Source organism: Brassica napus, chromosome C7, assembly GCF_020379485.1.
Source record: "Brassica napus cultivar Da-Ae chromosome C7, Da-Ae, whole genome shotgun sequence".
In the NCBI taxonomy this organism is placed as follows: Eukaryota; Viridiplantae; Streptophyta; class Magnoliopsida; order Brassicales; family Brassicaceae; genus Brassica; species Brassica napus.
The window spans coordinates 38,389,545-38,413,222 of NC_063450.1; the positions used below are offsets into that span (position 1 = coordinate 38,389,545).

Below are 23,678 nucleotides of genomic sequence, written 5' to 3' on the forward strand. Positions count from 1 at the left end.
TCGAGGACGAATCATCAGTGGAGAAGAACCACCATTGCAAGAAGAACAGATAAATGAAGTTGAGGAACCAGAACAAGAAATTGATGACATCCTTCTCATTGATCCGCATAATCACGAGTACGAAGATCTTACCGATGATGCCACAGACGAAGCTGTTGAAGACGAGTTTAATGAAAATAATGATGTTTCTAGTGATGACGAGAATGTCGATGTATCCGATTGATGTATTTGTTTTATGAATAAGATGAGGGAGTTTGTTTTATGAATAATATAATGTGGGGTTTGTTTTATGAATAAGGTAATGTGGGAGTTTGTTTTATGAATAAGCAAATGTGGGAATTGTGGTTTGGAATGGAAATAAAGATGGGGTTTGGAATATATGAAGTAGAAAATAAGGAATATGGGGTTTCGGGTTTCGGGTTTCGGGTTTTGGATTCTAGGGATTTAAACATAACACTCGTTAATTCCACGTAAGCTTAAATCGTCGTAAAGTCCTCGTATTCCAACGAGTAAATAACGACGAAGGACTCGTTAATTCCACGTAGGACTAAATCGTCGTAAATACCACGTAGGATGAATTCGTCGTAAAAACCACGTAGGATGAAATCGTCGTAAATATAACGTAATACAACGAGGAAATAACGACGAAACCTAAAAATAAATATGGGGTTTGGAATATATGAAGTAGAAAATAAGGAATATTGGATTTGGGGTTTGGGGTTTCGGGTTTCGGGTTTCGGGTTTGGGGTTTGGGGTTTGGGGTTTTGGGGTTTGGGGTTTTGGATTTTGGGTTTCGGGTTTTTGGTTTCGGGTTTGGGGTTTCGGGTTTAGGGGTTCGGGGTTTGGGGTTTCGGGTTTTGGATTTCGGGTTTCGGGTTTCGGGTTTTGGGTTTCGGGTTTCGGGTTTCGGGTTCTAGGGATTTAACCATAACACTCGTTAAAAATAACGACGAAACCTAAAAATAAATATGGGGTTTGGAATATATGAAGTAGAAAATAAGAAATATGGGATTTGAGGTTTGGGGTTTCGGGTTTCGGGTTTTGGGTTTCGGGTTTGGGGTTTGGGGTTTCGGGTTTTGGGGTTTCGGGTTTTGGATTTCGGGTTTCGGGTTTTTGGTTTCGGGTTTGGGGTTTCGGGTTTAGGGGTTCGGGGTTTGGGGTTTTGGATTTCGGGTTTCGGGTTTCGGGTTCTAGGGATTTAACCATAACACTCGTTAAAAATAACGACGAAACTGAAAATTAAATATGGGGTTTGGAATATATGAAGTAGAAAGTTAAAGATGGGGGTTTGGGTTTCGGGTTTCGAGTTTCGGGTTTCGGGTTTGGGGTGGGGGTTTGGGGTTTCGGGTATGGGGTTTCGGGTTTCGGATTCTAGGGATTTAAACATAACACTCGTTAATTCCACGTAAGCACAAATCGTCGTAAAGTCCTCGTAGGATGAAATCGTCGTAACTACCACGTAAAATGATTTAAACAAAACACTCGTTAATTCCACGTAAGCACAAATCGTCGTAAAGACCACGTAAACGGATTTATACATAAACTCGTTAATTCCACGTAACTACAAATCGTCGTAAATATCTCGTAGTGTACAAACTTGAAAAAAAAGGAAAAGGAGAGAAATACCAGATTAACATGTGGCAAGACGTCCAGCAATTTTAATACGTAAGTCTCGCCCACATGAATTCTAATATCTTCTCCTTTTCCTATTTTTTTCAAATATTTATAATTTGAATAGGATTTTTTTGAGGATTTTGATTTGAGATAAGATGTGATTTGGGAGTTTGTGTGTGGTTTGAGAGTGAGAGTTGTGGGTATATTTATAGGAAAGCAAGCCTCGTTAATTCCTCGTAAAGTAAATCGTCGTTAATACCTCGTATAAAAAAACACGGGCCTTTGTGATTCCTCGCAATTTCCTCGTAAAAAAAAAGACGGGCCTTTGTAACTGCCCGCTATTTCGTCGTAAACTTACGAGGAATTTACGACGATATGTAATCTTATATATACACCCGAGCGCTCACTCTTTCTTTCCTCTCTACTTCCTCTCTACTTCCTCTCCATTTCGTAGCAATGGTAAGCCTCTCTGATTCCTCTCTAATTTGGTTAGTTTAGGATAGATTAGGTGGTTAGTATAGGGAATTTAGATAGGTTTGCGGATTTTATGTTGTTTAGTGTTGATTATGTGGATAATGTTGGGAAATATATTGTTGATGTTAATTTTAAAATTTTCATTTTTTTCCCAGGTTCGAAAAGGAAGACTTACTACCCATTACAGAGAGATCCTCGGTGAGCCGGGTAGTCGTTTAGACCCGGCCTCTTCTTCCGCTCCCAGTTCTTCGGGCCAGGAGACTGTCCCCGAGACTCAGTACACTCAGAGAGTCTCTGGGTCTACTTCTTCTACTGCACCATCGGCTCCTCATGTGCCTCCTCCGATGCCTCCTCCTGTGCCTCCTCCGATGCCTCCTCCTGTGCCTCCTCTGATGGCACCTCCGATGGCCGCCGATATTCATCCTGATTTGATGGTGCGTCCAAGTGCTCCTTACTCGCAGTACACTGTAGAGGACATTCTCAGTCTGCCAGGCAGAGAAGGTTTACCAGTCATCGACCCAGACCGACCGGACGGAACTTTGTGGTATGTTGCATTAATTTTTTTTTAATTCGTTTAAATTTCTTTTATAACATTAAAAAATAATTTATATTTTAAATTTGTATTTTCCAGGTGGGGGGTTAACGGATGTCTTGCATCGGACGTAACCGACACGATCAAGGGTTACTTCTCCATGCCACATCCAAACTGGAGTAAGACGCCTCACTACGTCAGAAAGACGTGGTTCAAAATTTACGCTGTAAGTTTCTATTAATTAATTATATATACTTTAATTTTTTCATGATTTATATATATACTTTCTAAAAAACTAATTGTTAATTTATTTTTCCTACAGCAAAAATATACTTGGGCTTTGGGGATCACTGAGAGGGTGAGGAAGAAGTTTAACGCGAAGGCGAAAGTTCGCTTGTTGGACACGGTCTCCAACTGGAAGGGTGACTGGATCGTGAAGGGGTATGAGCGTGGCAAACCCGCTGAGCTCACCACGGATGTGTGGGATGGCCTCATCCGTTATTGGCGCCTTCCTGATTCCATTAGAATCGCCCAGGCTTGCTCTAACTCCCGTAACACGGTCGATGAGCACGGGAACGGGCCGATGCTTCACACTACGGGCCAAAAACCCCACGCCGGTGTCCGTTTGGAAATGGTAATTAAATATTTTATTAAATAATTTTTTTAATATATATATTAATTTATTCTAACTTTATTAACTGTTTTTTAGGCCAAAGAGATGGGACATCTCCCGTCTCTTATGGAACTTTACGAGAGGACCCACAAGAACAAGGCGGGCGTATTTGTAGATGGCAAGTCCGAGCAAATCTACAACGACGTAGTTGCTCGGGTTGAAGACCGCCAGACTCAGCTGACCCAGCAGTCTACCGACAGATTACCCGTCACCTTATCCACACTTGACGTGGATAAGATTTACGAGGAGGTAAATTTTCAAAAAAATTAATTTTTTTATTATTCATTTAATTTAACATTAAATTTTTACTTACAATATTTATTTTTTGTTTTTAAGGTTGTCCCTAAAAAAAAGGGACGGACGTTGGGTATTGGTTCCGTCAACGATGTTCCAAGAGCGACATCGTCTTATGGTCAGCGACGGGATGATGAAGTCACTGAGCTGCGTAGAGAGTCCGCTCAGCTGCGTAACGAGTTGACCGCGACAAAATCTCGTATGGGTGGAGTCGAGGGCTTCTTGGACGTTATTGCGGCCACAAATCCGGAATGGGAGTCCATGTTGAGGAACGTGCGACAACAACATCCTATTCAAGGCGAGTCATCCGACGTACATAACGAGGCGGATGTTACGAGGAGGAGTGATGAATTCTACCGGGCGATGAACGACCCTTAGTTTTTTTTTTGGTTATTGTATTATATAAATTCAAAACTTATTTATATATAAAATATTTTCATATTGATTTATTTTTATTTTAAATTTTAATTTATTATTAAATTAAATAATTTTAATTATTTTTTAATTATATTTTTAAATTCTGTAAAAATAATAAAAACGAAGTAAATTCGTAGCTAATGTACGACCTCTTTACGTGGAAACCTTACGAGGAAATGACGAGAAACAGTTAACGACTATTTTACGAGGAAACATTTGCGGGAAATAACGAGGAAAAGTTTACGAGTATTTTACGAGGAAATCGTTTCGTGGTTGTTACGTGTATTTTGCGAGGAAACTCTTTCAAGGTATTTACATGTAGGTTGCGAGGAACTCATTTCGAGGTATTTACGAGGAATTGTAGCGACGTCCTTGCGTGGAATATTGACGTGGTCTTTAAGACGAATCGCCCTACTTCGTCTTTACGACGAAATATATTCCTCGCTAAGTTACGACGAATTAGCGAGGAAATATGTGTTACGACGGACGAGTAACGAGCAAACGCGCTTCCTCGCTATTTCGTCGTAAAACCTCTTTTACGACGAAATAACGAGAAAAACCGCCCTCGTTAAGATTATGTTTTCTTGTAGTGCTCATTTTACATACTGATAGGCCATGAATTTAACCCACTTTTAGCCATGGTCTATAAGTGTTTTAATATATATTTACTACTATATAGAGTCTATTTATAGAATTTATAGGTTCAGAGACGATTTTGAGGAAAGTGGTGATTTTGGTGTCTTTTGAAGCCTTTTGAGTGTAGAGCTGCACAGACGCGTCAGATGTCTAGCTATGGATGAAGACCTTCCCACCGTTAGATTGATCTCATACTCCGAGACAAGATAGAGCTTTGAGTTAGAATTCCAATTCCCCAGGTTTGAGGTCAATCAACATCCTGTACCAGAAATTATGTTTGTTTTACTGAAGAGTGGCCAGTCTGCCTCGCGAGAGGAAGCTGTCGAGGAGATGAAGGACTGTCGATCGATAACACATCACTGGTGTCGATCGACAGTGATGCCAGAACGCGGGCCAAGCGTATTTCAAGACCGTTTGAAGCCCAAAAGCCACAACAAGTTACCAAAATACCCTTGGACAACCAAAACCCCTATTTATGTATTTCTAAGCCAATGTTGACGGCTACACACTTTCTATTATCCTATTCTATTGTTTTCTCTTAGGTTTGGAGAAAAGATCAATTCTTCTTCGGAGATTGATTAGAACTCCATTGGTTTTATCATTGATTTCTTATCTATTATATTATTCAGACTATGATTTGTGTTATTGCTTGCATGTCTGAGTAATTCATCTTGTTAGGTTTTAGAGATTTCATGAGCTTAATGTCAAACTGATAATCAATTATGATGGCTAGGTTATCTATAGATCTCTACACCATGGTGATTTGTAATACTAGGATCTGAAATAGTTAGAATAGGATAGTTGAGAGGCACAAAAATGCAATCAATTAACGGAACCCGAACTCTGTTGAATTAGATACCTAAGCTCATACGAGAGTTGATCTAGGAATCTAGTTGAACTTAATCGATTAGGTCGTTAATGCTTGTCTGAGGAAGTATCGATTGACGCTCAGGCCATAGCATCGATCGACACTCGCTCCAAGTCAATAAGCGACAACTGAGACTGGACTTAGACATCTGATTAGAAATTACATGCGAAAGCTGGATTACTTACTTATTAAAATTGAGTTTTAGAATTGAATCTATAAACCATTAGCATCCTTGAATTGTAGTTTTGAATCTCTTGATTAATAAATCTCTAGGTCTAACTATTTTTCCTAATTGTTTACAACTCCAATCAACCAATCGAACAACTACTTTGTTCATCTTGCTTTCATTCATTTACCGCTTTATAAACTGTTTGCCTAGCTTAATCTTGATTTCTATAGTCTATTGTGTGCCCTAGCTCTCTGTGGATTCGATCCTTAAGTACTACAATTGAACCTCTTATTTGAGAGAGTAAAATCACTCCTTAGGGTAATTTGAGTGATATCAAATTTGGCGTCGTTGCCGGGGAGCTTTGATCGCCATTAGACTTGATTAATAGGTTTAGTCTAGGTTTTATTTACTGTCATAGTTACTTACATAAAAAATTTTCTTGTCTTTCAGATACATGCCTATCAGTACCAGAAGCAGAAAGGATGAATTACTTTTCTTCTCAGACCCAACACGTTTGGAACGCTCGATCCGCAAAGAGAACCGCGCATCATCGATCGACACTACCTCTACTACGTTGATCGGCACCACCTCTACTACGTCGATCGACACCACCTCTACTACGTCGATCGACATTTGTGAAAGAGTGACGATCGACAGTTCAACTCGAACGTCGATCGATACCCCTGTTCGAAGCTACGCTAGGCGCTAGTCGGGCGGCGATTCCGGGCTTAGCGAGTTATAAAAAAATCGGGGATTAATCGGGGTATACGCGGAGCCTAGTTTTTATATATTTTAATTATAAATAAACATATATGTATTAAAACGTGTGAAATCTTAACGTAGAAACCAGATAGTCCAGCGGTTCAGGAAGCATTTGCTGTTGTAACAGGTAGAGTGTTCGACGCTCAAGTGACGCATCATTTCCTTTTAATTAAATAAGCGCGAGTTAGGAAAAAAAAAATTAAAACTCACTTATATTTGTCTTACATCGGCTACTAATGTCTGTGAGGAGTCTTGGAGTCTCCTATATATACATAGAGAAGGTTTCTTATTCTTTACATACAATTGGGCCTATTTTATGGGCCACATTATGTCTTAAAAGTCCAATATTTGCTGGTTTAAAATCGGTTTTCAAATTATCAATCGGGTTTCCGATTTGACCAAATCGTGGCAGTGAACATCCGTCAAGCGCCTAGCCGGGCGCATAGTCGGCTAGGCGTGCGCGTTTTAGAACAAAGATCGATACCAATCCGCGAGCAGACATGGCCGCGACACTTGTGCTATAGAGGAATGAGAATGGAGACCTGCATAACTCTGGAGGTTATATGTGTAATGCAGCAGGTCAGAAGATAGATAGACAAGTGACTGCATTCCTTGAGCCATCTGCTGCCGCTGAGGATAAAGATCCTCTTCAGAGATCGTTAGCAGATTTGACCAGGCCTAGTCAGTTCTACACCAACAGGTCTTGCGATTTGACCTCTATAAATCCAGGGATTTCAGATACACCACACACACTTCTCTCATGTGGGTCAGTACCCTTATCGTGGTCTTCCTGATGAAAATCCCTCGGATCATATTGAGACACTCGAGGACTTTGTGTCTGGCATCCAGAAGGATGAAGCAACCAAAGACTACATCATCTGCAAGCTGTTCAAATATTCTCTCTATGGGAATGCTAAAAATTGGCTGAGAAGCCTACCACCAGGATCTCTCACTACATGGAATGATGTTAGGACCGTGTTTATGACTGAATTCTTAGATGATGCGAGGGCTGAAGAGATGAGAGATAAAATTTTGACATTCTCTCAGGGACCTACGGAAGCTTTCAAAAGCTCTTGGGAAAGGTTTAGGAGATACCAAAGGGACTGTCCACATCATGGTTTTACGGAGATTCGGTTGTTGAAAGGGTTCTGCAAGGGTATTGATGTGCTATATCATGTGATGCTGGATACTGCAAGTGAAGGAAACTTCGAAGACAAGGACCCCAGAGGAAGCTAAGAGACTGATTGAGAACTTGTTGTCTAGCAAGAGTTCCAAAAACCAGGATATGCACTGGATAAAATCAGCTGCAATGGATAGTGACAAGATCGTTAAGGCTGAGATTGGTTCTGTACATGAAGTCTCGTTGGTAGAACATGCTGTAGAGAAGGATGAGGATCAGGGCTATATAGAAAAGATGGAATCTATGATAGAGAAGGTCCTGAAAATTCAGCAGAAGACGAGTGCATACTTAAATCTGAGGTTTGATGTTCTCTACAAAGAGCTGAATGGAAAACTTGAAACCTTAGATGCCCATGTCATAATGCTAGAACCCCAGGTTTCTCAGACTACATAAGCTGTGAAGAAGCAAGAAATTCTTGTCAAAGGGAAAGCTGTGGAAAGTGAGAGGCACCAGGTTAATGTCATCTCAGATGATGACTTTGGGGAAGTGTTCGAGCAGGAAAAGCCGGAAGAAGATGCTTTCCTAGTCGAAAGCTGCATGTCCATAGGCAGCTCGTACGAGTGTCAACCGACACCAACAGCTGAGCATCGATCAACACCACTTTTGGCATCAGACAAAACTGTTCGAATTCAGAGCCACTCAGACTTTGCCGCTCGACACCTGCATCCTCCCACCCTAGCTCGCGTTAAAAAGGACAACATTGATCGACAACAACACAATGTAATCGATCGACAGCAACATGAGAACATCGATCGACAACAACAGAAGAGCAGTGATTGACAACCACCAATACCATACCGAGTACGTTTACCAGATCTTGATGCACACAGCTTGGAGGCCTCTCGAAATCCATCTCAGACATCAGTTTACTTGAAGACAACAGAGAAGATAAGCCAGCAATCTGCAGAAGCACCAGAGCAAAAGAAAACCCTAGCTGAAACCTCTTTCGTTGAGAGTGTCGATCGATAGCATCTACCAGGTATCGATCGACGACATCTACCCGATATCGATCGACACCAAACAGACAGATATGAACCTGCTATGGAAATGCAGGCAACAAAACGAGAAATTCCTGTTGAGAAGAAAGTGAAATCTAGGAAACCCTATATTCCCAAACACCTCTAAAGAGAAGTTAACAAAGAGAAACTTGAAGGATTTCAAAAAAAGGTGAATAGGGTTCCTAAGGATATGTCTTTTGAGGATGCATATCATAAGTATAGACTTGGCAATTTCTTCAGAGAGAGCAGAGAGACTGATAAGGATATTGAGCTCCTATTCAACAAGGTCAGCCGTAAACCCAAGAGGACACTGAAGAAGGGAAAAGATCCTGGAAAGTTCCTGATTTCATGCTCTATACATATTCACTATTTACCAAACGCCCTATGTGATACTGGATCTGCAGTCAGCATCATGGCCATAGACACTGCTGAGCTATTAGGACTAAAGATGGAACCTTCTAAAGATAGTTTCACTTTTGTGGATAGCTCCCGAGTAAACTCAGCAGGCATGATCAAGAATGTTAAGGTGGAGATAGGGGAATGCATTACCCCTGTGGACTTTCATGCTATGGATATCAAAGCAGGCAAGACATCTCCACTCCTTTTTGGAAGAGCCTTCATGGCTACAGTAGGGGCAGTTTGTGATTTTAAGAGAAATAAGATGTGTCTGACTAATGTTGATGAAACCATTTTCTATGATCCCATGGAAAGGAAGAAAAGTGTGGAGCTTATTTCATGCATAGAGATGTTTGAAGATCCAGGATCTACAGCTAATTCGAATCGCGAGCCTGCAATACCAGAATCAGCGTCAGTCGACATTATAACTTCGGCATCAGTCGACTTCCAATCCTTAGAATCGATCGACAATAAGCCTTCAGAATCGGACGACTTTCATTCTTCAGAATCGATCGACACGTAGACTTCCGCATCGGTCGATACCCTCCGACTTTCAGAACAGCTCGAGACTGAAAAGTCTAAGTCTGGGGGAAGGACCAGGAATAGAAAGAAGAAAAAGAAAAGGAATGTAGATGCAGATACCCTGTCACTAGTCCCTTTGCAATTTCAAAAGGGAAGTCTTGCGTATAGAGTGCACTGCAGAGGAGGTTCTGAACCTTTTACCAAGGTTAGAGTGCTATGTGATCCAGAACTGAGAGACAAATGGGAAGCTTCTGCAAGAGCTTTTCTCAACTGCATCAACAAGAAGAGAAAGAGAGACACTGAGACTTGTTCTGAAGCAAGTTAACATGCTCATCCAAACTAAATCAGATCTCCAAAAGTCAAGCTAATGACCGAAAATAAGCGCTGAGTCAAAAAAAAATCCAAGTAGACGATTGTCGTGAGTATCGACCGACGAGAAGCTGTCGACATCGATCGACATTGCCTAATCTACCACGACCGATATCAACATCCTTACATCGGTCGACATCCATTCCGGTCTGGTATATCGTTTTAACTTGTTACATTGAGTCCTTATGATTTAATTATCACCATAACTCCGACTGAATTTACACTGGGGACAGTGCAGTTTAAGTCTGGAGGGAGGTTTACTGATAGTAATTTATTTATGAGTCTTATTAAAACGTTTTTCAAAAAGTTTTTATTGAGTCAAGTAAGGGATAACGAACTTTTAGATTTTTGTTTGTTATCTAACCACTCTTTAGCACCATTCTAGACTTACTGATTGCAGATAGTACTAAAGATACTAAAGTATATCAACATGTCTACTATTCACACTTGCTGAGATTGTTTGAAGGAACCAAAGCTGACCTCCAACACTAAACCTGACACAACTGCTTGTCTTGGAGATTGGTATACATGAGATCAGATTCTTCAAACAAGTCTGGAAGGTAAAGCCTTGTGTAGATTTATCACATTTTCTCTCTCTATTTCGACCCTAGATTTATAGGTAGAGATATTTATTTTCAAAAAAAAAGAAAAAAAAAGAAAAAAAAAATATATATATATATATATGTTAGTTAGGTGGAATCCGAACAGGACTTGGTGGTTACAACCATTAAGGTTTGCTTCATAAGGATTCCAACAAAAAGAATTCGAATGAGACTTGGTGGTGGCAGTCATCAAGGTTCGATTCATATGAATTCTTAGGTATAGGTCAAAAAGAACTGAACATGACTTGGTGGCAACCACCATTAAGGCTTGATTCATGGAAGCCTGTCCAATCTTGGTCAATGATCTTGCAATAAAAGCAGATTTTGACTAAAGAGAGGAATTAGTAGAGAGAAAAGATGGAACTAACTTTTACCTGCAGATCCATATACTTGTTTGAAAATCCTTGCATCATGTGATCGATACTCCCATGGTAAAGCCTACACTTTTATTTATGTTAAGAAATGAGGTTGGTAGAGGGGAACGTCAGACATGATTTGCTAAGTTGTGGGCTAGGTGAATTTGGTTGCTAAGGTATGATATGGTATAATGTGCTTTTGTGATTAGTGTAGAACCTAAAATCTACACAAAGTATTTGATAGTGATCGGAGTTTGATCTAGGGAAGATAAATGATGTAGGCAACGATATCTTTAGAACACAATGATGTTAAACAGTTTCCATTAGGTAAAAATGGACTTTATTGATGACTAAGATCAAATACAATGAATTGAACTAGATCGATTGATACAAATGAGATCGGTAAAGAAAGAATCTAAAAGTAGGAAGACAACAAGATCGATGTGTATGTGTAGCTCTCTCTAGGGTTTTCAACGTGTCCTCTTCTGTTTCCATTTCCCTTCCTTTATAGTAAGCTGACTTCGAGAACTTTGTGGTAGCTCTACAATCTCAGCTTCTTGTTGCGCGATCTCCGCGACCTCGACGACTCCTTCTCGAGCTTGTAACTTCGCTACGGGCTCGGGCCCTTTAAGGCCCATGCCTTTGATCGCGGCCCATTATGGTATCGACCAAAATTGGGTCCAACAATTAGGACTTCTTAGATGTGGATTGCAATATTGCAGAGGTGATGATTTTAAGTTTTAAATCATGTGAGTCTCTGCTGTTTTCAAACCTCCTTCAGAGAGACTGCCCGTCTGTTTTGCTTGAGGACAAGCTAAAGGGTAAGCCATGGTCTATAAGTGTTTTAATATATATTTACTACTATATAGATTCTATTTAGAGAATTTACAGGTTCGGGGACGATTTGGAGGTAAGTGGTGATTTTGGTGTCTTTTGGAGCCTTTTCAGTGTAGAGCTGCACAGACGCGTCAGATGTCTAGATATGTATGGAGACCTTCCCACCGTTACATTTATCTCATCTTCTTTCACAAGATATAGATTTGAGTTAGCTTTCCAATGCCACCAGTTTGAGGTCAATCAACATCATGTAGCAGAAGTTATTCCCGCTTTACTGAAGAGTGATTAGTCTGCCTCGCGAGAGGAAGTTGTCTAGGAGATGAAGGACTGTCGATCGATGGCACAGCTTTGGTGTCAATCGACAGTGATTCAAGAACGTGGGCCAAGCGTATTTCAAGACCGTTTGAAACCCAGAAGCCACACCAAGTTACCAAAATACCCTTGGACGACCAGAAACCTATTTATGTATTTCTAAGTCATTGTTGACGGCTACACACTTTCTATTATTCTATTCTATTTTTTTTCTCTTAAGTTTGGAGAGAAGATCAATTCTCCTTCAGAGATTGATTGGAACTCCATTGGTTTTATCATTGATTTATTATCTATTATATTATTCAGACTATGATTTGTGTTATTGCTTGCATGTCTGAGTAATTCATCTTGTTAGGTTTAGGGATTTCATGAGCTTAATGTCAAACTGATAATCAATTAGGATTGCTAGGTTATCTATAAATCTCTACACCAGGGTGATTTGTAATACTATGATCTAGTATATTTAGAATAGCACGACAGTGTGACTAATTGTTTGAACCTAGAATCATAGGATAGTTGAGAAGCACAAAAGTGCAATCAATTAACGGAACCCGAACTCTGTTGAATTAGATACCTAGGCTCATACGCGAGTTGGTCTAGGAATCTAGTTGAACTTAATCGATTAGGTCGTTACTGCTTGTCTGAGGAAGTATCGATCGACGCTCAATCCATAGCATCGATCGACACTCGCTCCAAGTCAATAAGCGACAGCTGAGACTGGACTTGGACATCTAATTAGCAATTGCAAGCGAAAGTTGAATTGCTTACTTATTAAAATCGAGTTCTAGAAATGAATCTATAAACCATTAGCATCCTTGAATTGTAGTTTTGAATCTCTTGATTGATAAATCCCTGGGTCTAGCTATTTCTCCTAACTGTTTACAACCCCAATCAACCAATCGATTAACTACTTTGTTCACTTTGCTTTTATTCATTTACTGTTTTATACACTGTTTGTCTAGCTTAAAATTGATTTCTATAGTCTATTGTGTGCCCTAGCTCTCTGTGGATTCGATCCCTAAGTACTACAATTGAACCTCTTATTTGAGAGAGTAAAATCACTCCTTAGGGTAATTTGAGTGATATCATCTACCTCATCTTTTTGCCGTCAGGATAAATTTGTGTAAGAGGTAACTCTTAATTGTCTAAAATGGTGAAATCCTATTTTATCCTTCATGAAAACCATAACAGCAAAATACTTTTTTTTTTCTTTGGCTTAATACCTAAAATCGAGACTACTAAATCACAAACATATATGGAATTTTAGAGACATTAACATTCATGTCAAAGCCAAAAGAAACTAGAAACCTAAAGGAAAAAATTGAATCTTGTATAGACTCATTCAAAGCAACCAAACAAAGAAATTTTAAAAAAAAGTTAATTAGTTTTCACCCGATAATCGTGAGATTTTTTCTTATGGCTGAAAATCACTTATCTTCTTCGAATCTTTATCTCACAAACCAGTTTAAAAATGAATAAGATAATAGAAAAGAGAGAAGAGGAAAAAATAAAAAGCTAGAAAATGAATAAGAGAAAAGAGAAGAAGATAAAAAGGAGAGAGATAGAATCTATGATAAGAAGAGAGATCTAGAACCTAGAACCTATGATACCAACACTAACACAATTCTATTCAAGTTGGGCTGGCAGCATGGTTAAACTCAGAACGAAAATAGTAACATCAAATCGTGTATAGAAAACTAACTAAGAGTCCAATTATGTGTGTGAGAGCCAATTAACTCTAAAATCTATCTACTACTCCCTCGTTTCAAAATACGTGAAGTTTTAGGATATGACACAACTATTAAGAAACTTATTTTTTATCTAAAAAGTATCATTAAAAATATAAATTAAAAATTATTCAACTAATCACAAAACAGACTATAAAATATGATTGGTTACACAATTTTTGATAAAATAAAAAAATACATTGAAATATGAAAACATCATTTATTTTGAAACATAAAAAACTTCATAAAACATCATGTATTTTGAAACGGAATGAGTATTATATTAACAACCACGTTAATTGCCATGGTTCTCCCAATAATATAAGCACTATTCGATATTGGTGTGTTCTCATTCTTAAAATCAGGTTACTGGTTTACTTGTCAGAAAAAGGAAAAGAAAATTGCGGAAACCTTAATTATTAGCCCGTGATTCTAGCAAAAAAAAAACTGAACGTTGGAAACTTTGTCAGGTCTTATCAGTCCATGATGGAAAATACACGAAGACTTCAGAGAAAATTAGTTAAACAAGAGAAGAGACCTGGTTTAAGTGAAGTCGTGATGGTATAGAATGTTCTTAAGTCACAAAACAAGGTAACTAGATTGTCTAACAGTTTTATCGTGAATGTTATTCCGATGCATCCGGGTATCCATGACGCTATATATCTTTGATTCAAACTGTTATTAATCTCTAGTCTAGTGCTTTCAAATCTGGCTGTTTGAACCAATGTAACCCCCTAAGTAGTACATTCCTCGCTTCCTTCGAATTTTGTGGACATATGTAACAATGGGCCTAATTTCGGGGTCTTTGGTGGGCTGAATATACACGAATATATACACGAATTGTGTGGAAATAAAAATCGATTGTAGCGAACTCGATAATGAAATGAAAAGCAAAAATAAAATAAAGACAAAAATATGGGGTCCACGTAGGCGGCTAAGCTGTTTCCCATATTCCAAGTTTCCGTCCACTACTTGACTTCCTCTCCCTCGACACTCTCTGTTTTTCAACTCTCCACTTTCTCTGACGTATCCACTTATTACATAATTAGTTCTGTATTTTCCACATTTTAGTGATATTAATAGCTTTATGCTATATTGCTATGAGTCGTCCATGGAACAATTTATGGTCGTCGATAGCTACGTATTTATTACTAATAGTCCACGTGCTCGAATGACTACATTCAGACACCACGTGACAATGATAATCCGACACCTGTATGAGTGAATGTTTTATCTTCTTATTTTCTACTAGAAAGTTTTTGTACGAATGTTCTTTGGAATGTATACTAAACGAAATGCATATTTTCCCCGGTACTAATTATTGACAATCTCGTTTTTTTTTAACTTAATTTTTTATTACTTTCCAATAAGGCATAACCAGTGGATACATGGAAGAATCCGATAAAATCCATAAGCTCTAAGAAGTATATACATACGTTATTTCCCAACTTCGGATCTCGAAGGACACACATATCTAAGTCGATTGATGTAAGCTATGGAACTAGTTGTCCACATATACGTGCATAATCATATTAACGTGTACTTACTATTTTATGTCTTATTAATTTAAAAATCGACATTATAAAACTCTAATTGGTAAACATTATTGAAGTAAAAAAATTATAGTGAATTTTTTATTCTTCAAAATTTATACCAATTATGTTAAATTTTAGTCAAACTTTAGTCAAATTTATACTATTAATAAATTAATGACTCAACGTAAACCTAATTAAAACATGACAAATAAATAAAATTACCTAAAATCATGAAAATTATGACAAATAAGTTAAATCACTTCATAAATAATAGTATAGATAGATTGATATACTGTTGTTTTCTTATAGAATATTTATCTGAGATAATTAAAACCTTTAACATTTCGTTGATGAAGAAGTGTCACTAAATTGTATATATGAACATTTAACAAAACACAGTTGAAAATACAATTGAAATTGTAAATAATTAACAAAACAAAATTGTAAATAATTATAAATCTTTGGATTTCTTATGTTCCTATAATTTTTTTAAGTGTATAGAGTATATACTATATGTTTTGTTATGTTTTTATATCAACCAACAATCGTCGGAAAGTTTGGTCAAATTAATTTACTGCTTTTACAAAAAAAATACGTTTGGTCGATAAGGAGTAATTTTTTTTTTTTTTTTTGTCATGATAAGGAGTAATTAGTATGGGCCATTTGTATATTAGATTTGGCGGAGAAAAATGCTTTTTCTTTCTCTCTTTCATATTGTCTTGTCTTCACTCGTCACGTAGGGTAGGCAAGTCACATGCATTCCGGCGTGCGTTCACTGTTTGCTTTTTCTGTTTTACTTCACATTTTTTGCTTAAATTTGGTTTTAGTTATTGCAAAAACTTTGGTGATACTGCAAACAAAAAAAAAGTTATTGCAGACCAAAACTTTGGTTTATATTAAACCTATTCTCCAAACGCTCTGACATTGGTAGTTTTGTAAATAAGAAGGGTGTAAGCAAGTCTGGACGAATGTGGCAGTTGCCAGCGATAATAAAAAAGCTGTGAACACGTAAACAAACAAATCTGGAATCACGAGTGCTTAGCCTTTTCTTGATGAAAACGAAAGAATGCGACATTTCTTTCATTTTTCTTTGATTTAATTTAAATAATCAGAAAATCTGTAGTCGATATATATTTTAGGTTAATCCGAGTGTGGCTGCAATCTAAAATAGATGACATGCTCAAGCTTTAAAATGAAAGCTTAAATGGACCAGACTCGAGACCATCTTGACCAAACCGGTCCTTACGCAACAGAAAATCTATCTCAGTTTTTATTATCGAACGTCCCGAAAAGACTTAACGGACTTGTATCTCAATAGATAATTTGTATATTCTTCGTGCAATTATTTTTTGACTAAAATGTCTTACGTACAAATTGCTCAGCTCATATATGGAATTTATATACCGCACAAATATTATCAAGCTGTTAGTTTATTTATATCAGTAATTGTTTAATGATCTGTTTGATGCAAACAGTATAAAAGTATTAACTAACACTTGTTCATTTGTGAACACTAACACAGTTAGGTTCCGTCGATCATTGACTTTATGAAGACTCGGACGAATTCAAATCGTTTTTGAGTTGTGAAATATTCTCATTGTATTCATGTCCACTAAAATTGGAAAGAAGACTTTTGAATTGTGATGAAAAATCCTTGGGTTGGTAGCAACTAGCAATTGTGGGGATGTGACAATCCCACGTTCGATATTGGCCTTCTTTGCCTCCATCAAAACATATAAAAGTAAACTAACCTCTTATTCAACCCCGCAAGTTTTCATGTTTATTAATGTAATCGATCGAGTATTCGTAACTAGTCACTACAACCATATTGTATATTTTTACTGAATATTATAATATTTGTCTACTTCACATTGGAGTAGCAGTGACAAGTAGTGGTCATGAATAAAATTATAAAATGATCTTTTGCTATTTTCGCAAACTATAATTTTACCGTTTGTCCAGAAGATAATTCCACAAATGGAATTTAGGTCCCTAGTTTTGTTACCATTCTTGTAAAAGTTACACTTACACCCGTAAGAATACAACTAAAACGGTCATTGTCTGTGGTTAAATTATAGCATCTCTCCAGAAGAAAAGAGAAAACAAAAAGAATTAAAATTTCATCTAACTCTTTTTTTTTTTTTTTACTTTAATGCTCTTTATTTAAAGTTTTTGAGATCTGTGTATGTTCAATTGTGCTCTTATTAATTTCACATCTTATTAATGCTCTTTATTAAATTCCTCGATTTTTTAAATTTATCATTTACCAATTTCCTTTTAGCTTTTTATTTTCCGACATAAATATTTAATTTTTTTTGTCACAGTGGTAGAGAAAGAGAGCGAGGAAAAAATCTTGGCCATAGAAATATCATCTGTCTACGATTCGATACGATTCTTACTTTATCTTCTTTCTTCTTTTGAATCTTGTTATATCTACGAGTATCTCCCTTCTCTTTTTCACTTTTGCGCAAGGCAAAGAGAGCGAAAGAGTCGAGAGAGAGAGAGAGACTAGGTTCCTCTGAACTCGCCGGAGCTCCGGCTACTCTCTTTCACTCTTTCACTCTTTCACTCTTCTTCTTCCTTCCTAAGCTCTGTTCTTGTGTGTTTCTCGATTTCATCAAAGCTGAGTCCCTTAGTTGATTTCTCGCGTTGACATCGGATTCCATGCGATTAAGACCTAAAAGGTAACTGGGTTTTCTTAAAGTCTTCAACTTTATTCTTCTAAGTTTCATAGCTTCTCTGTTCGAATCTGAAGTGGTTATTGAATTTGAAACAGGAAGTTGAATCTTTTGGAGGCTTTCGTATAAATCAACTCTTTTTGTTCTTCTTAGGCTTATTGATTTTGAGAGGGTTTTTAGAGGGGTTTGGTTTTAGATTCTGCACACCAAGTGTTCGATAAAATGGCTGAACCAAAGAAACGTTCTTCCCTTCACGCCACCAAGCCCAGCAAAAAGCCCAAGAAGAAAACTTTCCAGCTAAACCGCCTCCCTGGTTTATCTGAAGATCTGAAGACTATGAGAAAGATCCGTTTCCTTGTGAATGATCCTTACGCTACTGACTATTCTTCCGGCGAGGAAGATGTTGAAACTAGTCGGAGAAGGAAACGTTATGTCTGTGAGATCGACCGTCCTTTCTCTCAAGCCACTGCTCAAGCAGAGTCTGAAAGCTCTTACGTTCAGGAGAGTAATAACAATGGTGGAAGCAAAAAGGCTTTAAGTGGGAAAGCCTCTCAGGTTGTTGGGCGCTCTAGTGTCACCAAGCCCGTTGGTGTAAGGCAGCGGAAATGGGGCAAATGGGCTGCTGAGATCAGACATCCAATCACCAAGACAAGAACTTGGTTGGGTACTTACGAGACACTTGAACAAGCAGCTGATGCTTACGCTACCAAGAAGCTCGAGTTTGATGCTTTGGCTGCTGCTCCCTGTGATTCAACTGCTTCAAATGACTCTGTTTCGATGGTCTCTAATGTTGAAGCTGTGTCAAGCATTGGTCTTGATATGAAGGTAACTGATTCGAAGAAGGCGAGTTTTGGTTTCAACTTCGCAGATCTACAGATTCCTGATATGGGTTGCTTCATCGATGAGTCATTGATCCCAAATGCTTGTGAGCTTGATTTTCTCTTCACTGAAGAGAAGGACGACCAGCTCTTGGATGATTACTGCGGTATAGATGACATGAACATCATTGGTCTAGAATGCGACGGTCCAAGCGAACTTCCAGACTATGATTTCTCAGACGTGGAGATCGATCTTGGTCTCATTGGAACCACCATTGACAAGTTTACTTTCGTCGATCATCTTGCAACGAGTACAACCACTCCTCTTAATATCGCGTGCCCATAAGTTTTGCAGATAGGTGGTGTTATTATTAGCCATAGGAGCAAGGTAAAAAAAAGCTCTGTTTTTGTTTAAGTTATTACAGTATAGCAGAGGCAGTTAATCGCAGGGGCAAGCAAGAACCCCTAAAAAGAGACATAAGTTTTGTGTGTTGGTGTTACTACAAAGTTTTGTTTAACGTGTAATAGTTTTGATGTTGTGAAGAAAGATAGAGCGAGGTGAGATCAAAATTGTAATCTCAGAGGGGTTCTGTTTTGTAAACTCTCTCAATCTTTGTAAGTTTTGCCTATTGAGTTGTTGATAATGTATGTGAAAACCAAAGTTATTGTTTTGTGTATATCTTCTTCTCCTCTTTTGATTCATCATCACCAGAGTTCTATGGGAGTGGTTCCTAGCTCAAGAACAGATTATTTATTATCAAAAACTCAGCTTAGAGTGTATGTTGACTGAGTTAGTTTTGACATACAACTCGAAACAGTGAGGTATCTCTTCTTGGGATTTAAAATGTATAAACCTTGTGTTAGGGTTTAGGCCTTTTGAATTAGGTTTGAGTAGAATTTTTTTGGAAGGTCGAGACAAGAACAAGTGTGGTCCAATATAAACATGAAGGAAAGTTAATGAGTGTGGTTGGTTGATGATCATTTATCACATTAGCACACCAATACTCACCGCTCTAGTTGCGTTTGTTCTTAAATCATTTTCAAAAGTTTTTTTTGTTTTAGTAATTATATCTTGTTTCGTGGAAGAAAACCTTTGCTTACATTACAAGTCTTCAAAAGGTTTCCTTAAACTATATATTTCAATTAATTCCAAGTTTAGTAAAAAGATTAAAAATAAAGATTATAACAAGAACCGTTTTCAGTTATTCTGTGTCAAGAGATTTCATAACTTCAGAATGAGCTTATTAGTTTCGTTTTACTGGACAGAATTATTATTATTATTTTGCTTTCGAAAATTTGAAGCGAATTCTTAAGATGCTGATAGAAAAACAATCTTCTAAGATTAATTGGATCGAGAGAAAAAAGACATCAACTTGTCCATCGGAGATTTGAGATTTGACATGCTCAACGTATACTTGGTTTCATTTAAGTGGCTCTTTTTTAGTTGTCATTATCATTTGAAAGAAACTTTTTGCAAAGTGTGGAAGTTAGTGACTTGAAACTAAAATTCGACCAAAAAAAAAAAAAAAAAAAAAGTGACTTGAAACTAAATAACAATTTAGTAGTATTTGCTTTCTTCAAGCAATCCGCTATATAATTAAATTCTAGATAAGATCATTTGGTACCTTTTAGCATGTTGCAACACGTTACGTTAAATTATATTTCAAACTATATAGTGTGAATATCTTGTTCTTAATACTAGTGTATCAGCTGGGGATCTTTGTTCCAAGGAAACTAGCTAACGAACATATGATAGATGTTCATCTACTGAGAGACGAGGAATTACTTAGTGCTGGAGCCGTTGAATTGGCTTCATATGCTCTTTGGGGCATGCCGTAGTTTTTGCACAAGAGAAATGGCTTCGAGTTTTTTTTTTTTGCTAAAAAACTGGCTTCAAGTTGTTCAAAAGGAAAAAAAGGTTTTCTTTCCCCAAGACTCTTTGATGCATAAGTTAGTTATTAGTTTACTGAGACCAATAATTTGGGAAAATGTATAGTTTTGCAGAGGGGTTTGTATGTGAATCAAGACTCGTATTTGTTTTGAGTATTTAGAGAACTAGAGAAAGCCAGTAAATTGGGTTGAAACTCTCTTTGAGCTATTTCTTATGCAACTGTGAGTTTTACTTTTCTTTTCCTCTTATAGTAGAGGGCATGGTAGAATAGCTTTCTTCTGTACCTATGTTATGTTTGTGGGTGGATTTTCATGTACTTGTTCGGATTCAGTTCGGATTTATTCAAATTTCAGATTTTTGAGATTACATGTTTATAATTCCCACTTGAGTATTTATGTTTTAAAGTTCTCAGTTTGAGTATTAATTATGTAAAATAATTCAAAAATCCAAATATATTTTAAAGTTCTCAAAATTAAAAATACATAACATATATATAACATATAAATTTGAATAAAATATGACTAAATATTTAAAATTAACATGAAAATTGGTTTGGTTTGAATATTTGAATGAAAACTGATAGAAATTTCAGATATATATGGTGTTTTAAGTAATTTTACTATTTTGGAATATTTATTTTTGTCTGTTCTGGATATTTTTATTTATTTTAGATAATTCCAAGTATTTTTAGATATTCTGTTAATATTAAATCGAAAACTAAATATTATATTGAAGTATATAATAATGATTTGGATATTTTCGGGTTTTCAAAATATTTTGGTTCGGATTCGTTTTGGATATTAAAATCATGGATCCGTTTGGATATTTTATCAGTTTCGGTTCGGGTTCCGTATTAATGTTTTGGATTGGTGCGTTTTTTCGGATCTGAATGTTTTGCCCATCTCTACTTATATGACATATCTGTCAAAAATTTATGGTGGTTACAGTTAAGTGGTTTGTGGGTTCTTTAGTCCTGATTCAATAGGAACTCCAAGAACATCGACGGTGCGTTCACCTATGCCAGAATGAACTGGTAGGATCCTCTCACATGTTTGGTGTAGATATAGCTGATAAAATGGCCTCACCATACTTTTTTAACAAAATTCATTTTTGAAAAACCTTTTTTCCGCATAAAAATGATAATGTTAACTATACCACTCTCTGTAACAAAAGAAAAAAATTGATACTTTATTCCACATTAATGATAACAATACCCGATAGGAAGCCGGGCATAAGCGTTTCATGTGATACCTAAAGCTCAACGCATAATACCGAAAGCCCAATTACAAATCATTCTTCTTCTTGGGCTAGTTCGTCATGAAATTGGCGAACTCTAACAAAAGACAATTACGCGAATATAGTATGGACTTACAACATACATATTATCATAGTATATGGCTGACCGCCGGTTGTTAAAGTTCGTGGAAACGAAATTTTGCAGTTCTTAATGTTGAAAAGTCAACAATTTGTTATAGCTACAAAAGAAAATAACATATTTACAAGGACATACTGTCCGGTTGCCAATATATATGAATATTTACTTTAGTACTACCTAAGACTAGACTGTAAGAAAATTATGTATTTTCACGCAATTCAGTTACTGAAAATGCCTAGAAACATGAGTTTTGGTATGGAGTATAATATTATAACCATATGAAATTAGAGCTTTACAAAGTGGTTTTCTTTTTATATGGTCTAAAACACTCTTTTTTTCTCCGTCAACAATGGTCTAAAACACATAATGTCGCAATTATCAATAAATTTTATAGTTTTTCTATCACTAGTTTTACCGGTAGATTCATTCATTTCGTAATTAATTGCATTTGTTATAGTCTCAACTATACCACAACGAACAACCAAGCCTTTTCTCGCCGTTTTTCAAACGGTAAGGTTATTTTATAATACACTCCAAGGTCATTTAAAAATGCTGCAAGTTTTAGAATGGTTGAACAAACGTAAAAGCTAATTGACTTCAGTGTATCAACCTTTTACAGCAAATTACACAGATGTGTCAGGGCCCGCTCGTTAATATGTATTTGTGAAAAGGATATTAAATGAATTTAGAATATGGTTAATATATAAAAGTTCTTTTAGAATGTTACAATGGAGGTGAAGCCATGCCACGTTCCACATATGCTTTCTTCACAGTCAAGATACAAGAATGTGCATCGTTGACCCCACCAAACAATACCACGTCGGAGACTTGTAGTTTCAACATTCAAAGATCAGATCAAAGTCCAACATATATTAAAAATTAATATAAATTTACTGCAAAATATTCATTTAGAACCAGTTTCCCAAATAAAAGTAGTATATAGAAATGTAAAACAAGCCACAAACCTTTATAAGGTGAAACTATATTTTGATCAATGTTTTCTAAATTTGAAAACCAAACTAATATCATTATCTTATACATATGAATAAACTTTACTTGCTTGGCTATGACTTTAAGATATACGTTTCACATGACATATTCGTATATAGCTTCGAAAACAACTAACACCAACCTTTTCGGCACATGTACATGTTTGATGGATGGACTTATGGTTTTATATTAAATACATAATTGTGTTTTTTCATGCCTGCATTCATCACGGTTAGATATTGCAACATTTGCTAGATGTTTTGGGTCAAACCATTAATTTATCAAGTTGTTTTAGAAAAAATCTCACTCCTTCGAGTCGCTCTTTATAAAGTCTTAAATGGTAGGTATTCAACACAAACGTAAGTCGCATACATTAACCTACCAAAACATTGTGCCGTCTGCGGCACGTTCACGGCAAAATATATGATACGGGCACGGTTTTGAATTACCATTACTTTTATTTTTGTAAAAATATAGTGAATAATTAATCGCTCAAAACAATTATTTTTAAGAGGGAAAAATAGATTTGTAAAAATATTTAAAACTAATTTAATTTGATACTCTTATTATATTTGTATCGTGTTTTATATATTAAGATTTAAATCTCACCTCCTCCTCCTCCTCTTCGCACTACATATATTTTTTTTTCTTCA

The 23,678-nt window shown here is 36.8% G+C and overlaps 1 protein-coding gene across 1 annotated transcript; it reads left to right on the forward strand.

Moving 5' to 3' along the window:
- The first annotated feature begins 17,653 nt into the window (after window positions 1–17,653).
- Window positions 17,654–19,446, forward strand: LOC106382001 (ethylene-responsive transcription factor ERF119). The gene is made up of 2 exons (XM_013821950.3): window positions 17,654–17,957; window positions 18,050–19,446. The coding sequence occupies exon 2, from the start codon at window positions 18,174–18,176 to the stop codon at window positions 19,113–19,115; it is 942 nt and encodes a 313-aa protein (XP_013677404.2). The 5' UTR covers window positions 17,654–17,957; window positions 18,050–18,173; the 3' UTR covers window positions 19,116–19,446.
- Window positions 19,447–23,678: the final 4,232 nt, after the last annotated feature.